The sequence below is a fragment of the Bombyx mandarina genome, chromosome 09 (assembly GCF_030267445.1).
Source record: "Bombyx mandarina strain Sakado chromosome 09, ASM3026744v2".
In the NCBI taxonomy this organism is placed as follows: Eukaryota; Metazoa; Arthropoda; class Insecta; order Lepidoptera; family Bombycidae; genus Bombyx; species Bombyx mandarina.
The window spans coordinates 10,573,772-10,592,432 of record NC_143216.1 but is presented as its reverse complement, the minus strand read 5'-3'; the positions used below and the strand labels follow the sequence as shown (position 1 = coordinate 10,592,432).

The 18,661-nt window shown below is 39.0% G+C and overlaps 1 protein-coding gene across 1 annotated transcript in view; it reads right to left on the bottom strand.

Annotated features, from left to right (window-relative positions):
* The window catches only part of LOC114245248 (uncharacterized), a 40,902-nt gene that overhangs the window by 8,630 nt on the left and 13,611 nt on the right, over nucleotides 1-18,661 (bottom strand). The window contains exon 4 of the mRNA XM_028177345.2: nucleotides 1,327-1,411. Coding sequence (XP_028033146.2) covers nucleotides 1,327-1,411 — 85 coding nt within the window. The remainder of the gene's footprint in view (nucleotides 1-1,326; nucleotides 1,412-18,661) is intronic.

Genomic DNA, 18,661 nt, shown 5'->3' with positions numbered 1-18,661 from the left:
AAGTTTTTTATTTATTGCTTAGTTTGGTGGACGAGCTCACAGCCCACCTGGTGTTAAGTGGTTACTGGAGCCCATAGACATCTACAACGTAAATGCGCCACCCACCTTGAGATATCAGTTCTAAGATCTGAGTATAGATATAACGGCTGCCCTACCCTTCAAACCGAAACGCATTACTGTTTCACGGCAGAAATATGCAGGGTGTTGGTACCTACCCTCACGGACTCACAAGAGGTCCTACCACCAGGAGAATAAACTAAGTTAAGTTAATTTTTCCTACCTCTTCGCTGGTAGCCTAAAAGGATATTTCAGCTACCTCCGGACGGGTAGGTGAGCTCACGGGCTCAAGGTGACAGAATTTGCTAACATTAGCCCTAACAAGAGCAGTGCTTCGCAGAATCTACCACCAGATTGGAGACCGAACACCGGGGCTGTGACTTAAATCATTCACGCAATGAGCATAGATAAAATTTGAGTGCTTTTTGCATCCGCATAGGGTGGTTATCTGAATTGGTTAAAGTTCATAATATGTTGGCGTGCGATACTTGTTTTTTAAATCTATATATTAATACGTGAAGCAAAAACTTTGTACCCCTTTTTACGAAAATTGCGCGGACGGAGGAGTATGAAATTTCCCACACTTATAGAGAATATAGAGAAGAAGTGCAGAATACTATTTTTTTTTTTAAATTATTCATAAAAATACATTAAATCAATAAAAAAATCATAACACACACCACCATGTATTTGACACACACATATACATATTCTTTGTTTATTGTCAAACTTTTGTTATTGCTTAAAGTCGGTGGTCAAATTGAGAATAGATTAATATTGTTTATTTATTTAATATTATTTGTCTAAAGTATAATAGGCTTGGCGAAATCTGTGATTATAGAAGTATAAGTCTTTGACAATGGAACCTTAATAATGTTTAAGCTTATAATTTCAATTAATTATAGTCGAATTTCGACTACAGGGGGGCCACTAGTAACATTAAATTTAAGAAAATGGCCATTGCTTATGTACATATATACAAGTATGTACATACGTTAAAAAGTTTGAATATGCAATTGCGTTTGATGTCTAAAAGTCAACCAATGGTGGTGTAGAGAATCTTGTAATAGCTGAATTCCTTTTTCAAAATAACGAGAAATAACAATAACAAAATATTATATACTTAAACAAATACATAATATACACAAATAATGTGTATAGATACATAAACATAACAAGGCCGTACGTATTATAATATAATAATAATAGTAATATAAAATTTGGTGTTTTCATATAATAATAAACTTCCTTCTTGTTTTGTTTACTTACTTCGGTTATAACGCACGAGCCGCTGTTAGTCTTGCCGCGACATCTTTTCTTGTTGTAGACCAAACGAGTACGTTGCCTTATGACCCTGAAAAATTACGTAAAAACAATTTAAAATTTAAAACGATAACTTCAATTTTTTACAGCGGATCTTAAATATTAAGTGTATTTGTTATCTATGACAAGGGCGCAATTTATTAAGACCACGGACGCTAAAAGTAAGGAGTACCATCTCAGCGTTTTTATTTATTGCTTAGATGGGTGGACGAGCTCACAGCCCACCAGGTGTTAAGTGGTTACTTGGGCCCATAGACATCTACGACGTAAATGCGCCACCCACCTTGAGATATAAGTTCTAAGGTCTCACTATAATTACAACGCCTACCTCACCCTTCAAACCGAAACGCATTACTGCTTCACGGCAGAAATAGGCAGGGTGTTGGTGCCTAGTCGCGCGAACTCACAAGAGGTCCTACCACCAGGGATTACGCAAATTAATTTTTATTACACGATGTTATTCCTTCACTGTGGAAGTCAATCGTGAACATTTGTTATGTACGTATTTCATTAGAAAAATTGGTACCCGCCTGCGGGATTCGAACACCGATGCATCGCTACATACGAATGCACCGGACGTCTTATCCTTTAGGCCACGACGACTTCAGAAATATAAGTTACAACGGTGAGGAAGTGAGTGAGTGAGTGAATGAGTGAGTGGCGGCAGTCACGCTATGAAGTCTATGATCTGCGGTATCTACAAAACCTTAACTGTGTCTTTTTTTTGTTGCTTAGACTGGTGGACGGTCTCACGGTCCACCTGGTGTTAAGTGGTTACCGGAGCCCATAGACACCTGCGACGTAAATGACGCCACCCATCTCGAGACATGAGTTCTTAGCTCTCAGTTTTTACAATACAACGGCTGCCCCGCCCTTCAAACCGAAACGCATTACTGCTTCACGGTAGAAAGAGGCGGGGCGGTGGTACCTACCCGCGCGGACTCACAAGAGGTCCTACCACCAGTAAGTAATTAGTGTATTAAAAAGTGTCCGCTAAGAGGTTGCCAAATAAGATGTCACCATAATAACAAGTGGAATGATTTTCAAAACAGCGCAATAAACTACCACACTTCTCTTCAATCCAGCACACTTCACTCTGTTTAAAACTGCTATATTCATAATTCGACGCTTGAAAGACAAACGTGTCAATGCGACAATAACTGCTTTATACATAAATGATAGGCAATAACCATATTTGATACGCAAAAAAATATATTTCTAAGTGTATTCAAATAATTTCAATCCTACAGCTAGATTCGTTGAAATGGAACTTTTTCAGGTATTTCAACTTTAAATTAGTCTACTGTAAAGTTCACACATTGTCGCTTAGTCACGTTTGCCTTTCAAGCGTCGAATCATATCCACATCCTACACTAGCGCTATTTCGGTGAGTCTTCAAACTTGCCGTTTACAAGTGGACACTTTTGTAACTTGTCCCATAAACAAGATGATGCTCCTTAATTCTGCCCACCATAATTAGAACAGGAAAACAGATATATTGGAGTTTACTCCTTTAGAATCGATTTACATATATAGGCCCGGGGTATGAAAATTATGGGGACCAAAATCGTACTAGCATGTCACACGAAATGCGTTATGCGCCTAGCATGTCACACGAAATGCGTTATGCGCCTGATTGGCTCCTGATTGCGTGATGCGTGCGCGCGCCAATCAGGAGCCAACGCGCGGCCGCGTTATCGCAGGTGACGCCGGGCTGCTGCGCCGGCAGTCCGCCACAAAGCCTCGTACTGATCGCGCGTTTCTCTCATTATTGTATTTTCATATATTTGTTAGTCGTTTGTTTTGTGTCTCGTTAATTTGTTAATAATCTGTTGTGTATCGTGTTGTCGTAATATAGAACTATTTCTCGTATTGTTTCGTTTAATTTTTTATATCCAGTAAACTCCAGTCGTGCGTCGGAGCGGACACACACACTTTTTTTGTTTTCTTTTTTGAGAATGGTTTCATATGCTTTTTGCACATATACACCGATCAAGCAAGTCAATGTACTTTCCAATACCTTTTGATTTGAGACTATTAAATGAAGGACACCTAACGAATTGTTAAGCCGCTTTCACACTACGCTATAATATAATAGCATATAGTATATAGCCCATAGCACAACAATATCGCACATCATATATTCACATATATTATTGGCTAAGTATAGACTGCTATACTATATGGCACTATAGTATAGCGTAGTTGAAAGCAGCTTTAATCCTCTTATTATCTAGTGGCGGGTTCGCTGTGGGATCGGGTATGATTCCGATCGGAGCCTGTATTTTTTCTTAAGTAAGTATAAGGCATTCGGGATTTGGTTGTTCCTGTTATTATTTTATACGTCTATATGTATTCCTCAAACTGAACGCAGATGCGAAACGATTAAGGTTTGCTTTTGGAGTTTTTCAATTTAATCTTCTAAGAATTTACATACGAGAGAGACGGGGACACTTACAGAATCGGTAGGGATGGACAATATGCGCTCCAGTATGCGCAGACTGATTAGCCTGACATACCGGATGTACTGGATGTTTCGTGAATGAAAACAAAATACTCACTTATGATTCAATTTTCACCGAAGTGTAGGCAAAATTCAGATTGTTATTATGTTATTTATAATGTAGTCTGAACTTAAATTTCAGAGCGCCAAAACAATAATTGTTATCTAGCATAACAATGTCTTGTGATGATAGGATGATAGGATGTTTTTTGATACTTTAGTGTTTTTTTTACTCAAACCCGAGAAGCCATCACCTTTATGCACACTTCTAGATGCAAAATATTTAATAAGACGCAATTATTTTTAGGATTAAAACTGAACAACAATGAATTTAACAAAACAACTTCACGAGCCTCGTTTCCCGCTAAATGACATCACATCTACGACGTAACTACCGCCACACACGTCGAGACATGAGTTCTTATCCCATGATCTGTATATCCCATCATCTGTAAGCGGAGTAAAATGTCCCTTCGGAACAAGGTGACACTTTACAAAACTTGCATAAGGCCCGTCATGACTTACGCGAGTGTGGTGTTCGCTCACGCGGCCTGCACACACATATTTATTTATTTATTTATTTAATTAGTCTACTTACAAATTAACAGTATAAACCAAAACATTTGTAAGGTATTAATAATTAGCTTAAGTAATTCCTGACAACAAAAATAAATCGCTGCAAACCATCATGGAATATATCCATTTCCGGAGCATAAGCTAGCAAGCCATTGAGTAGCGAGACAGCACGATGCGTCGGGGAGTTAGCGGTGTGCTGCGTACGCGCGTGCGTAGTACTAAGAAGCTGCCGCTGGCGACGCACCCCTCCACACATACATCCGCGCATGTAGCCATCAGGCACATATAACGACACTGATTCCAGTGCAGTGGAGTTATCAATTTTGTTATGCAATAGCTGATAATAATGCACCATAAGAGTCATCTTCCGTCTGAGCTCAAGAGTATCTAATCCGACCATACCAGTCACATAAAGTGATGGATACAAGAACGGATAGTATCCATACATTTTCTTGAATAGGAACCTGCAAAATTTTTTATGTAGTTTTTCCAGCATTAGCTTTTGAACTGCTTCGCGAGGATCCCACACGAGTGCGTTATATTCAAGACTACTTCGCAAATAGGCATCGTACAGCATAACAATCACACGATGGCCTACAAAGTCGTGCGTCTGACGAATTATGAACCCGAGCAGACCACTACCCCTTTTACATATATTTTGTGTGATCTTTAAACGTTAGCTTGGAATCGAAAATAACTCCCAGGTCACGTATAACTGCCACATGATTCAAAATGACTCCAGATAAATGGTATGGAAACAACACGGGCGACCGTGACCGGCTGTAAGCAACGACCTTGCATTTATTAGTATTAAAATGCAAGCGGTTACGCTCTACCCATTCTGCAACCCGAGTAATGTCGCGTTGCAAAGCATGGCGCTCAGCATCACACCCGACCCCAACGTACAGCTTAAGATCGTCAGCAAACATAAGACACTTGGTCCTCTCACTGAGAATAGAAGATATCATGATTAAAAACTGAGTGGGACCAAGGTTACTACCCTGACTGACCCCTGATCTTGTAAAATAAGTTTTAGATTTGAAACCCGCTAACTCAACATGCTGAGACCTATCAGAGAGATAAGAAGAAAATAATTTGAGGAGTTTTGGGGTAAATCCGAATGAAGCAAATTTCATCAACAGTACGTCATTATCGACACGGTCGAAGGCTTTTTCAAAGTCTAAGTATACAGCGTCGACTTGTTTCCCTGCATCCATTTCAGCAGCAACATAGTTGACGAAATTAATGTGGTTAGTTGCCGTAGATCTACCAGCTCGAAAACCATGTTGACTGTCAGTCAATTGGTTCCGGATCTGCGCACTAACATGTTTATTAATAATGGACTCAAATATCTTTGCAAATACTGATAATACTGCGATGGGTCGATAGTTTTTCACATCTGTGCGGTCACCACCCTTGAAGACCGGAGTTACTCTAGTGTGCTTCCACGTAGATGGATATGTGGACATTTGGAGTGAGAGATTATAAATATGTAGTAGTGGTACACTAAGCACACTTATACAATCCTTAGCCAAAAAGGAAGGGATACGATCTGGACCTGATGCGGAGAACGGCTTAATGCGCTTCACAGCACAGCGCAGGTCGGAATTATCTACAGAGCTACTCGAGCACTGGAACAAAACTGTGATGTTATTGCTGCACTATGCTGGGCCTCAGTTGGATCTAATTTGGGTTCATCGGCTAAGAAAACTGAACTGAAGTAAGTTGCAAATGCATCTGCCGCGTATTGTCCTTCCACAGGTTTTCCCAAGTAATCATAATATTTATTACAATTATGCCTAATTTGTCGCTTGTCTTTAATAAACTTCCAAAATATTTTTGGATTATCACCGATGTCTCTCTCTATACTCAACAAATATTTTTTATACGCTGTCTCGATCAGATATTTTATTCTACTCCTATAATATTTAAACAATTCTAAATTTACTTCTTTTCCCTCAGCTTTGTACCTTTTGTGGTTAAAATGTTTGAATCTTAAGTTTTGTATTATTTCGGAACTAAACCAAGTTGGGTATTTATTGGTTTGATTTGTTACTATACAACGTTTGGTCGGCACACAGTAGTCGATTATAGAGTATAATTTGTTATAAAATGTATTAAGAGCGATGTTGACATCTGTCTCAGAAACAATGTCACTCCAATCAATCTCAGCAAAAGATGCATATAGTACATTAATATCAGCTTTACGAAAATTCCATTGGAAGCCGCTATCCAGTACGTAGGCTGGATCGGATGATAGACACGCTCCAACCCCTACAATCCCGCTTTTGCAGGTTAGCCGTCGGGGCTCCATGGTTCGTGAGGAACGTTGACCTACACGACGATCTGGGCCTCGATTCTATCCAGAAATACATGAAGTCAGCGTCGGAACGGTACTTCAATAAGGCTATGTCATGATAATCGCCTTATCGTTGCCGCCGCTGACTACTCCCCGAATCTTGATCACGCAGGAGCCAGTCACCGTCGACGCCCTAGACAGGTCCTTACGGATCCATCAGGTCCAATAACTCTTGCATTAGACGCCTTCAGCTCTAACACTAGGAGCAGGCTTAGGGACCCCGGTAACCGTACTCGTCGAACTCGACAATGAGGTCGACGTGCAACCTAACCCATGAATCGGCCCGCTGAGTTTCTCGCCGGATCTTCTAAGCGGGTCGCGATTCCGATCCGGTAGCAGATTCATTCGCGAAGCAGCTGCCCTCGAGTTATTAGGTCTCCTTTGGAGGCGCTCGAGCAGCTGTTAGCAAATCCCACCCCTCCTGGCTGAGCCTTTGCTCGACCACCTGTCCTGGTGAAACTGGAAAGGCCTCTGGGCCACCAATAATCTCTCAATCATAAAAAAAGAACATGAGTTCTAGGGTCTCAGTTTTAATAGTACAACGGCTGCCCGATTCTACAAACCGAAACGCATTACTGCTTCACGGCAGAAATAGGCAGGGCGGTGGTACCTACCCGTGCGGGCTCATAAGACGTCCTACCACCAGTAAATAATAACATAGATTTAGAATGCTTAGACAAATGAGTGTAGTTATCAAACATTTCGAACATTTTGAAACGAAATAAAGCAAGATTATAATACATAATTTTCACAGTGAATGTGTATTCGGAAGCTTATTAGCCCGCTTAAAGACTACTAACTATCTAAAATTGTTTTCGTATTTATTACGTAATATTTTATTAATGACTTCTATTACATTATTATAGCCTTAATTTCTTTTGTTTATAAAAAAAATGAATAATCCTTTTAATATATATCAATGTTCGTATGTACGTATCGTAAATAATAACTAACAAGCGTAGGTATGTGTTTGTCTTTTACGAAATCTTGTAACATTGATCCGAAAGTGATGAAACTTGATGCAATTGTTAGTGGCAATCCAGAGAAGGATTCTATGTTAGTACCATCGACGGACAATTGGTTGAGTCGGTTTATTATCAAGAAATGTTTAGGTATTTTTACTGGTGGACGTTTTGTGAGTCCGCACAGGTAAGTACTACCACCCTCCTTATTTCTGCCGTGAAGCAATAATGCATTTCGGTTGGAAGGATGGGGCAGTTGTTTTTAAAAACTAAGACTTTAGAACTCATATCTCAAGGTGTGTGGCGGCATTTATATTGTACAGGTCTATAGACTCCAGTACCCACTTGAGTGCCCACCAAGTGAGCATCGTGCGATCATAAACCCATCTAAGCATTTTAAAAAAGGCATGATATTCATACAATTTACGATAATCTGAGCGTGACCAATTCTGAATAGACAATAATAAAAATGTATAAACTATGCGACCTATGCTTTTGCCAATTACAAACTGTGAATGTTCCTATCAATGCATTACTGAAAAATAATATGTCTAGCTTAATATAAATTGCAATTCGTAAGCAACCAAGTAACGGCGCTTTCGCGACAAAAAGGAACGTAATACGTCGACTTCAAGCACCCAGCACAGCATATCACGAAAAAAAGATTAAGGCCTTACGGTACGTCCACGGTGGCAACTCCTTTCCCATCTTTTATGGCATCACAAAACAATGATCGTTCGCCGATGACGAATAACAGAACTGATAAAACATTTCCACACAGCATAGCTCTATGTTCGCGTTCCGACGCGATCGTTTACAGAGCTTATCGCAATTAAAACCGCAATTTGAATGTGTTCAGCAAGGAACCGTGCGCCTTCGACGCTAACAAACAAACGATTGATAAATAACAGTATTTTAGCGGCAACTGCATCAATGTACGGGCCGATTGTTAAAGTTATTTTTAATAAACTGATAACGCATTTCAATTGTTAATTTTAATGACGTTACAATTATTAAAACTGTTTCTGTCTCGCCCTAGAATAATACTAAGGGTTCGAACGACAAACTCTTTATAAATCATCGTGGGTTTTTGCATACGATCAGCTATTTTATAGACGTCCGGATGTTTGTAAAGCGATGTTTGGCGACAAGTGAATACGAAATAACTATATACTGAATACGTATAATAATAAAAATAATCTAATAACAATAACTGGATACTTTTGTCGAATACAAAATAACTTTGTTCGTAACTTAACTGTTCTTTTTTGCCCTAAACACGTCATTACGGATCCTCCCGATCCATTAACGGTGCTTTTAGGTACCTCAAGCAACGGTCACCGTCCTTGTCGAACCCGTCGCTTGCGACGAAGGGAATGACAAGTAAATTAACCCGTAGACACAGCCCACTGAGTTTCTCGCCGCATCTTCTCAGTGGGTCGCGTTTCCGATCCGGTGGTAGATTGTGCAAAGCACTGCTCTTGCTAGGGCCAGTGTTAGCAACATTCCATATAAATAGCCAGCAAATAGCCTCTCAAGGCTATCAACATAGGTAGGAAAAAAGTTCTTTTTGGCATTTCGCGTAAAAGCCTTTTGAATCTTTGAAGCTTTTGAATCTGTTTAGTTATTTCTGCCGACTTCAATAAAAGGACGAGGTTATGAGTTCGACTGTTTTTGTGTTACCTTAGAAATTTTTTCTAGGTTAACCCATTTTAATGGTTCTTTTTAATTGAGATTATTTGAAATCTGGTATTTTTCATGTGGTTCCATATTAATTTTATCAATACCCTTTAGAACACATGTTTAGTTGACTACACTCATTCTGTATATTTTGCGGAAGTAGGTTTTCTTTTTGGTTTATCTTTTGTATTAATTATAACAGAAACGTTTGACCAGCTAGTCCAACTGCATACACATCCTAAGCTGCAGCCTATAGTCTATTAATGCTGTTTTACCTTGTGACAAAAGCTCGAATTTTCAAATGTATTGAAAGCCTTAAACAAAAGCTTCAAACCGCATAATTACTTCGTGTGCCAAATAGACAGAACTATGGTACCAATCGGTTGGATCCTGAATCACGCTCTAGACCTATTCTATACATACTCAACGATACTATACATACTGTTCAACCTAATGTACTCTTGGTTGCCGATCCACTTTGTCGTGCTTCAGGGAACCTGGTGGTAGAACCTCTTGTGAGCACTCATAGGTAGGTACTACCACTCTGCCTATTTCTACCGTGAAGCAGTAATGCGTTTCGATTTGAAGGGTGGGGGGTAGCCGTTGTAATGATACTGATACCTTAGAACTTATATCTCAAGGTGGGTGGCAGCATTTACGTTATAGATGTCTATGGGCTCCGGTAATCATATAACATCAGGTGGGTCGTGAGCTCGTCCACCCATCTAAGCTATAAAATAAAAATAAAAAACCCATCGAGCGAATTCAGGACCCGGATTCAGAAGTCAGCCCTTCGCTATTTACCTGGATCCAGCTCACACGTAGCACCCCACAGCCCCGACCAGTGGTGTAATGATCCGATACTCGAACATGAATAAGTTACAGTAGCCTTTCCTAAGGTGGCCGATAACGCCCCCTTGTGGGCGCTGCAGGCCTAAAGGGGGGCGGTAAGAGACCCAGAAAAAAAATGGGGCGATTTGTAGAGGCTTGGGAGGCGATTTGTAATTTCATCTAAGATGACTCTTAGACACCGACTAAGCCCTCGCTATAGTTGTTTTTAAGTAGGTGAAAAAATCGGGGCGTTAAAAAAGAATTTATTTCCAAAGTAGGCAGTAAACAAAAAAGTTTGGAAGCCCCTGAGTTACAGGAATCATCTTTAATATTCATAGTAATTTAATATCTATGTTAAAATTAATCATCCTACTCGCACTCTTTGGTTTAACCATGGTTATCGTGCTTGCGACAAGGCTGTTCAATCTATATATTAATACGTGAAGCAAAAACTTCGTACCCCTTTTTTACGAAAATTGCGCGGACGGAGGATTATGAAATTTCTCACACTTATAGAGAACATAGAGAAGGAGTGCAGGATGTTAATAGTTTTTTAAATTACTACTAAATTACTCGGTTCTCGACTAAAATACTCGCCTTTTTTTTTTATTGCTAAGACGTGTGGACGAGCTCACAGCCCACCTGATGTTGGTTACTGGAGCCCATAGACATCTACGACGTAAATGCGCCACCCACTTTGAGATATAAGTTCTAAGGTCTCAGTATAGTCACAACGGCTGCCCCACCCTTCAAACCGAAACGCTTAAGACGCAAGGCTTAAGACCGCCTATTGTACAAATGTATCTGCTTGTTGACTGTTTTCTACTGTTAATTGAGTCGTCTATTATCAAAGGTGGCAATCTGTGCATTTGGACAAAAAAATGTTATTGATATGTCAATACAGATTGATTTGAATATAATCGTCTCCTTCAAAGAATACGGTTCAAAACCTGCATTAAATAAAGGTTAATACTTAACCTGTTATTTATCTAAGATGTCGTTCAGAAGAGTTTTGTGACTGCCAATGGAATACAAAGTCAATAATTCGTTTTTCTGATTTACCAATAATTGTCCAAAAGTCACATTGCCGGCTTTGATAATAGTCGACTCAATTGTCTTTTGGTGTGCAATAAAGTATGTTCTCTCTCTCTTTCTCTCTACTCTTTCTATCCGGTAAGTTTTCAACACACGCGAAATATGTTACACCCTAAGTATTCGTGTTTCAAATTGTTTTTATCGTAACGTTAAATTCTAAAATCAGGACACGTACTTCAATTAACACACGCCGCGTCTGTAGCCTGACAAGTTGTCGCCGATTTGAACGATTTACAATGTCTATTAAAATTTATTTCAATTCTAATTTATGCGGATTTTCGAAGGCTTGTTTATTGAGTTACATGGGCGAGCGAGTTCACGGCCCTACTGGTGTTAAAGGGTTACCGGAGTCCATAGACTGATGTATTCACGTTATTATGCCCCTAATACTGCCACCTTGAAAAATGACTATTCTCGAATGCGTTGGCTTAAACAAAAGCTTTTTTTGTTTGTTTTTTTTAAATGTAGGATTACTGGTAGCCCGGAGGTCTTTCCAGTTTCACCAGGACAAGTGGGCGAGCAAAGGCTCAGCCAGGAGGGGTGGGATTTGCTAACCGCTGCTCGAGCGCCTCCAAAGGTGACCTAACAACTCGAGAGCAACTGCTTCGCGAATGATCTAATATAGAAGTAAGGTGGTAGCTTCCCGTGCCTTCTTGCAATATGATATACCGCTAGTAACAAAATATTCAAAAAATTGTGATGCAATCGTTTCTAAACACTAATTAATTAAACTAAATAAATAGGATAACTAAAGAAAATAAATAATGGTAGGACGTCTTGTGAGTCCGCACGGGTAGGTACTACCACCCTGCTTATTTCTGCCGTGAAGCAGTAATGCGTTTCGATTTGAAGGGTGCGGCAGCCGTTGTAACTATACTGAGACCTTAGAACTTATATCTCAAGGTGGATGGCGGCATTTACATTGTAGATGTCTATGGGCTCCGGTAACCACTTAACTCCAAGTGGGCTGTGAGATCGGTCACACGTCTATACAATAAAAAAATAAATAAAAAAAAATACTGGTCATCTTATCCTTTAGGACACGGATCCTCTGCGAGCTAATCTTCATATAATAACCGGTTGACTATTAAGGCAACATAAAAAACTATGAGCCCGAGAGTTCAGGTAATATGTCATTAGGCGCTAATACTGATTAGGTATGTAATTAGTTAATATTTCCTTTTAACATTAATTAGTACTACAATATTGTACAATTAAAGCTTCAATTAAGGATTTCCTGTTGACACATTAAAAATTATTAAATTGTGTTGATTTTTTTGATAAGCTTCACGTAACTGATCAAAGCATTCATTCAAATATTTCATTTATATTATATTAAACCTACTTGTCAGTAGATATATCAAAACACTATTTCTCAATCATGCGTGTAGACATTTCTGGAAACGGAACAAAAATATTGTACTATAGGATTTACTTACTAGTCTTCACTTAGAAAATAGTATCAGGGGGTCCGTATTTTCGTTTTGAAATTAAATTAATTAACATTAGAAATTAGAATCTTCTGCGGTTTTCGCTAGTAGTAGAACTAAATAAAAGTACTTTCAAGGCTTAATCTAACTTTTTTATTGTCATTATATTATTAAAAGTCCGACGTTTCAAATACTTCACAATAAACGAGATCACGGACGAGCATGTTGTTTGTCGACGATATTTGTTTTTCTATTGCTTAGATGGGTGGACGAGCTCACAGCCCACCTGGTGTTAAGTGGTTACTGGAGCCCATAGACATCTACAGCGTAAATACCGCCACCCACCTTGAGATATAAGTTCTAAGGTCTCAAGTATAGTTACAAGTATAGATATCTAAATATTGTTTTTTTTTATATGGCTTAGATGGTTGGACGAGTTCACGGCCCACCTGGTGTTAAGTGGTAACCGGAGCCCATAGACATCTACAGCGTAAATACCGCCACCCACCTTGAGATATAAGTTCTAAGGTCTCAAGTATAGTTACAAGTATAGATATCTAAATATTGTTTTTTTTTATATGGCTTAGATGGTTGGACGAGTTCACGGCCTACCTGGTGTTAAGTGGTAACCGGAGCCCATAGACATCTACAGCGTAAATACTGCCACCCTCCTCGAGATATGAGTTGTATTATAAGGCCTCAGTTTTAACAGTACAACGGCTGCCCCACACTTCAAACCGAAACGCATTACTGCTTCACGGCAGAAATAGGAGGGATGGTGGTACCTACCCGTGCGGACTCACGAGACATCCTACCACCAATAAAAGGCTACAGTCTATTTTCCCGATTGACTTTTTGATTTCATTAAAAATCGGTACGAAATTAATACAGTTGGTTCAAGAATCGCAAATGGTGGTAGATTGATTATAGAATGTAAATAGATATGTAATAATCTTTATAAGGATTCGCCAGTGACACACATATATTACAGTATTTGTATTCCAATGCAGTGTACACTAGCGTCCTTTTATGTCTATCTTTATCAGATCCATTTTGAACAAAAGATTCTGATCGTGAAACAGAGAGCTGTTTTTGCGAAAATCTACGCAGGAGTACGCATTTCAAATTCAAATTCAAAATCATTTATTTCAACTTGGATGTCATCAAAAACACACTTGTTGAATGTCAAAATGTAAAAGAAAATGTTAACTCTACCACCGGTTCCAAAAAAAGCCACAGTTCTGAGAAGAACCGGCGAAACAAACTCAGCGGGCTTTTTTTTTTGTATTTTCTCAACTATTTTCTTTTTTTTTTAAACAAGAAAACATATTTACAGTATACGAAAAAACAAGTCAAAAAAATACAATTCAAATAAATAATAATAATAATGAAAAATGAAAAGGCCAGGAGCGAACGCCTCATTCCCACGTAGTGCCATCTAGTAAAAAATCCTTAACTTTATAATATGTCTTGTTGCACAAACGTTCCTTGACAGTTTTCTTAAATCTATGAACAGGTAGTAGTTGAACGTTTTGTGGGATCTTGTTGAAAAGTTGTACACCCAGCCCCCTGAAAGAGTTGCTTATTTTCTTAATTCGAGCCGCCGGCAACGCAAGCCTATGTTTGTTCCTAGTGTTCACATTATGCAAATCGCAGACTCTGGGGAATTCTACAATGTTTTTACGCACGTACAATAAATTTTCAAAAATGTATTGGGACGCTAAAGTTAGAATTTTGATTTCCTTAAACTTGTCCCTCAAGGATTCCCTCGGGTGCATATTATAAATAGCACGAATAGCCCTCTTCTGCAGGATGAAAATCGTTTCGACATCGGCAGCATTGCCCCATAGCAAAATGCCATAGGACATAACACTATGAAAATAACTGAAATAAACTAGACGTGCCGTATCTTCATCAGTATACGTTCGTATTTTTTTTACCGCAAACGCTGCAGAACTAAGTCTATTCGCTAACTTGCATATGTGAGGACCCCACTGCAGCCTGGAATCAACTGTTATACCAAGAAAAACTGTCGAATCAACAAGCTCCAGTGTCTCTCCACTTACAATGATATTAGTGTCTACTTGTCTGACATTAGGTGTGGTAAATTTTATACATTTTGTTTTTTTGTTATTTAATAACAGATTATTAACACTAAACCAATGTACCACGCGCGAGATAGCATCATTCACATCGTCATAATCTTCCAATTGTCGTTTAATTTTAAACAATAAGGATGTATCATCAGCGAATAATACGACCTCGTGACGGGTTTCAATAAACTTTGGTAAATCATTGATATACACAAGAAATAAGAAGGGACCCAATATGGAACCCTGAGGAACACCCATATTAAGTAAGACACCGGAAGATCTCTTTCCTTTAACGTCTACCTTTTGGATTCTTCCGGATAAATAAGATTTAATAAGTTCTAATGAAACGCCCCTAATACCATAATGGTGTAATTTCCTCAACAATGTATTATGCTCAACACAATCAAAAGCTTTAGATAAGTCGCAGAATACCCCAAGGGCATTATGCGATTCCTCCCAAGCCTGAAAAATATTTTTAATAAGATCTAAACCTGCATCAATAGTCGAACGGCCTCTAGTGAATCCATATTGTTTGTTATGAAGCAGGTTATTGGAATAGAAATGGTTCAAAAGCTGTGCCAAAATAATTTTTTCAAAAATTTTACTCAATGTAGGTAGTACTGAAATGGGTCTAAAGTTAGTGGGGTCAAAAGTACTACCAGATTTAAACAGAGGTATTTGTTATTAATATTTCAATAATTAATAACATTTCCATCCACTCCCTTGTAATTGTCAACCGTTATCGCCAACACAACAAATGTTTTAGATACGCCATTTTAACATGATGTTTTCCTCATATATTAATTATGGTAAAGAACAAATTGAAATGTTCGGTTATACATATCTTAATTTATGTTCCTAGTTAATTTTATTATAATTAAGATTTTTTTTTATTTCAAAATATATTCACTATAGATTACGGAGTTACTATTCTGAAAGCTTCCATTACAAGGGCGGAATTCTGTGCTCATTCTTTTTTTATTTTTTTGTCCTACTTAGGCTTATAGCCTTGAGAGATCAGCGTTACCCTAGTGTGTAGGTGAGCTCTCGGGGCTCAAACTAGGTGTAACTAACACTGGCCCTAGCAAGATCAGTGCTTCGCAGAATCTACCACCGGATCAGAAACGCGACCCACAGAGAAGATCCGGCGAGAAACTCAGTGCGCTACTCATTCAGTAACCTCTCGACACATACTGATCATGCCAAAGCAGATCGGTACATGATGATCGACTAGGAATAAGATATAATAAGATAGATCTGATGATAATATAATAATGAATAAAGATATCGTAACGAGCTTTTGACTGTCGGTTAGAAGAGCCTTGATATAATGCTCTTACGTGGCTTACGTAGGCTTAATATAGATGTTATAGTTTATATTTAGTTTAGTAAGTATAAATATTTAACGAGAAATATGAATAAATCACCAGTGACAGAGAAAATAAAGAGTGGAGTCGTTATCGTAGTATAGGCATGTTAGGCAAAAGTTAGGATGATCATGTGGCAAAAAGTATATGGTATATGGTACCACAAGCGCCGGTCACCGTCCTCGTCGAACCTGTCGCTTACGACGAAGGGCTCGACGAGTAAATTAACCCTCAGACACAGCCCACTGAGTTTCTCGCCGGATCTTCTCAGTGGGTCGCGTTTCCGATCCGGTGGTAGATTCTGCGAAGCACGGCTCTTGCTATGGTTCGTGTTAACAACGTCGTCAGGTTTGAGCCCCGTGAACTCACCTACTAGTTAAGGTTCCGCTGAAATAGCCTCTCAAGGCTCTCAGCTTAGATAGAAGAAAAAAGGTAGAAGATCTTCCCTTTGATGTACATCTCTACAGTATGGTTTATAGATTCAATTATAAGCTTCCAACGTCGAGATATAATGTTTGATGGTTACTCAGTTATTGTTCAATATACGTTTTATCATGAACTGATACGCGGTGGCGCCGGTGACCTCATTGATACGGCTCTATTTTACATGCGTTCAGTTATTTTGCGAAACCGACCCCGAAGATACTGAGAATATTATGGAATCCTAGTCTGATCAGCTTTTGTCCGAAACAACATGTTGTAACCCAAAAAACAAAGAACACGGTAAATATCAATGGCTCTCATTCCAAGGCTAAGCAATGACACTAAGCTATCAATGTCTCTATACACATATGTATGGAATAAATGTATTCATGAGTATGTCCTTCCCGATGGATAGGTACCACCGCCCTGCCTATTTCTGCCGTGAAGCAGTAATGCGTTTCGGTTTGAAGGGTGGGGCAGCCGTTGTAACTATACTCGAGACCTTAGAACTTATATCTCAAAGTGGGTGGCGCATTTACGTCGTAGATGTCTATGGGCTCCAGTAACCACTTAACACCAGGTGGGCTGTGAGCTCGTCCACCCAATTAGCAATAAAAAAAAAAAAGACGAACCGTTAATCCAGGCATAAAAAATACTAATCACGATTTATATTCATTTTTAATTTCTTTTCGTGACGTTTTTCCTTTTTTCTCATAAATAAACTATTTCGAAATTTCAAACTAAAATCTGTTGACAAATATAGGAGTAACGATCCTGAATATTTTTTTCTTATTTTTTTTAAGAATAATGACGAAATGCTTACCAAAGAAGTCATATCATTAAGATCTTATTAAATATCACTAATATTAATAATTCAGAAATAACTAGTTTTGAAATGAAGGGTTACTTACTGGTGGCCCGGAGGCCTTCACAGTTTCACCAGTATGAGTGGGCAAGCAAAGGCTCCGCCAGGAGGGGTGGGATTTGCTAACAGCTGCTCGGACGCCACAGGAGGAGACCGAACAACTCAAGGGCAGCTGCTTCGCAAACGAATCTACTAACGGATCAGAATCGCGCCCGCTGAGGTGATCCGGTGAGAATTTGTGATGCATGGATTATGTTGCACGTCGAACTCTTTGCCCGGTTCGACAAGTATACGTACATTGCTCCTAGTGTTAGAGCTGAAGGCCTCTAATGCGAAGAGTTATTGAATCTGATGGATCAGTAAGGACGTGTCTAGGGCGTTGACGGTGACTGGCTCCTGCGTGGGCAGGAACTGGGGAGTAGTCAGCTGTGGCAACGATAAAGATTATTATGACGCATAGCCTTATCGAAGTACCGTTCCGACGCTGACTTCAGGTGTTTCCGGATCGGTTCGAGGCTCACGTCGTCGTGTGGGTCGACGTTCCTCACGAGCCACGCTGGGCTGAGTGTTTTGTGTACCCGCACGGGCTGTTACCCCCATCCTTGTTTCTACCGCAAAGCAATTGTGCAAACGCGATTTAAGCCAAACGCCAATAAAAAATACGGCGGGCAAAATGAAAAATTTCATTAATCAGGTACTGGTATTTGGTACAAGGCTATAAAAAACAAGGAATCCACATGACCACTACTGCTCTGCCAAGAGTAATCAACTTTGATCATGATTTGGTACCAATATTTTCTTTATAAATTTTGTTGTAAAATGTTGGTTTATATCCAAGTGTTATGATAGTAATTTATATTATCTTGACAAACTATTTTTCCTAAATTAATTTTATCTACACACATTTATTAAAACACTTGTTAACTAATTCAGTTCGTTTCGTAATTAGTTTCATTATTGTGTAATCACATCAATAAAATTTACAAACTTTAGAGTAATTTACAAAAATTACCAGATTGTTGCACTTGTCGTCAACCTGTGTGCTGCTCAGTACGAGTTTTTTAACGTTCTCGATAGCGTAAAAGTTAACTCAAATT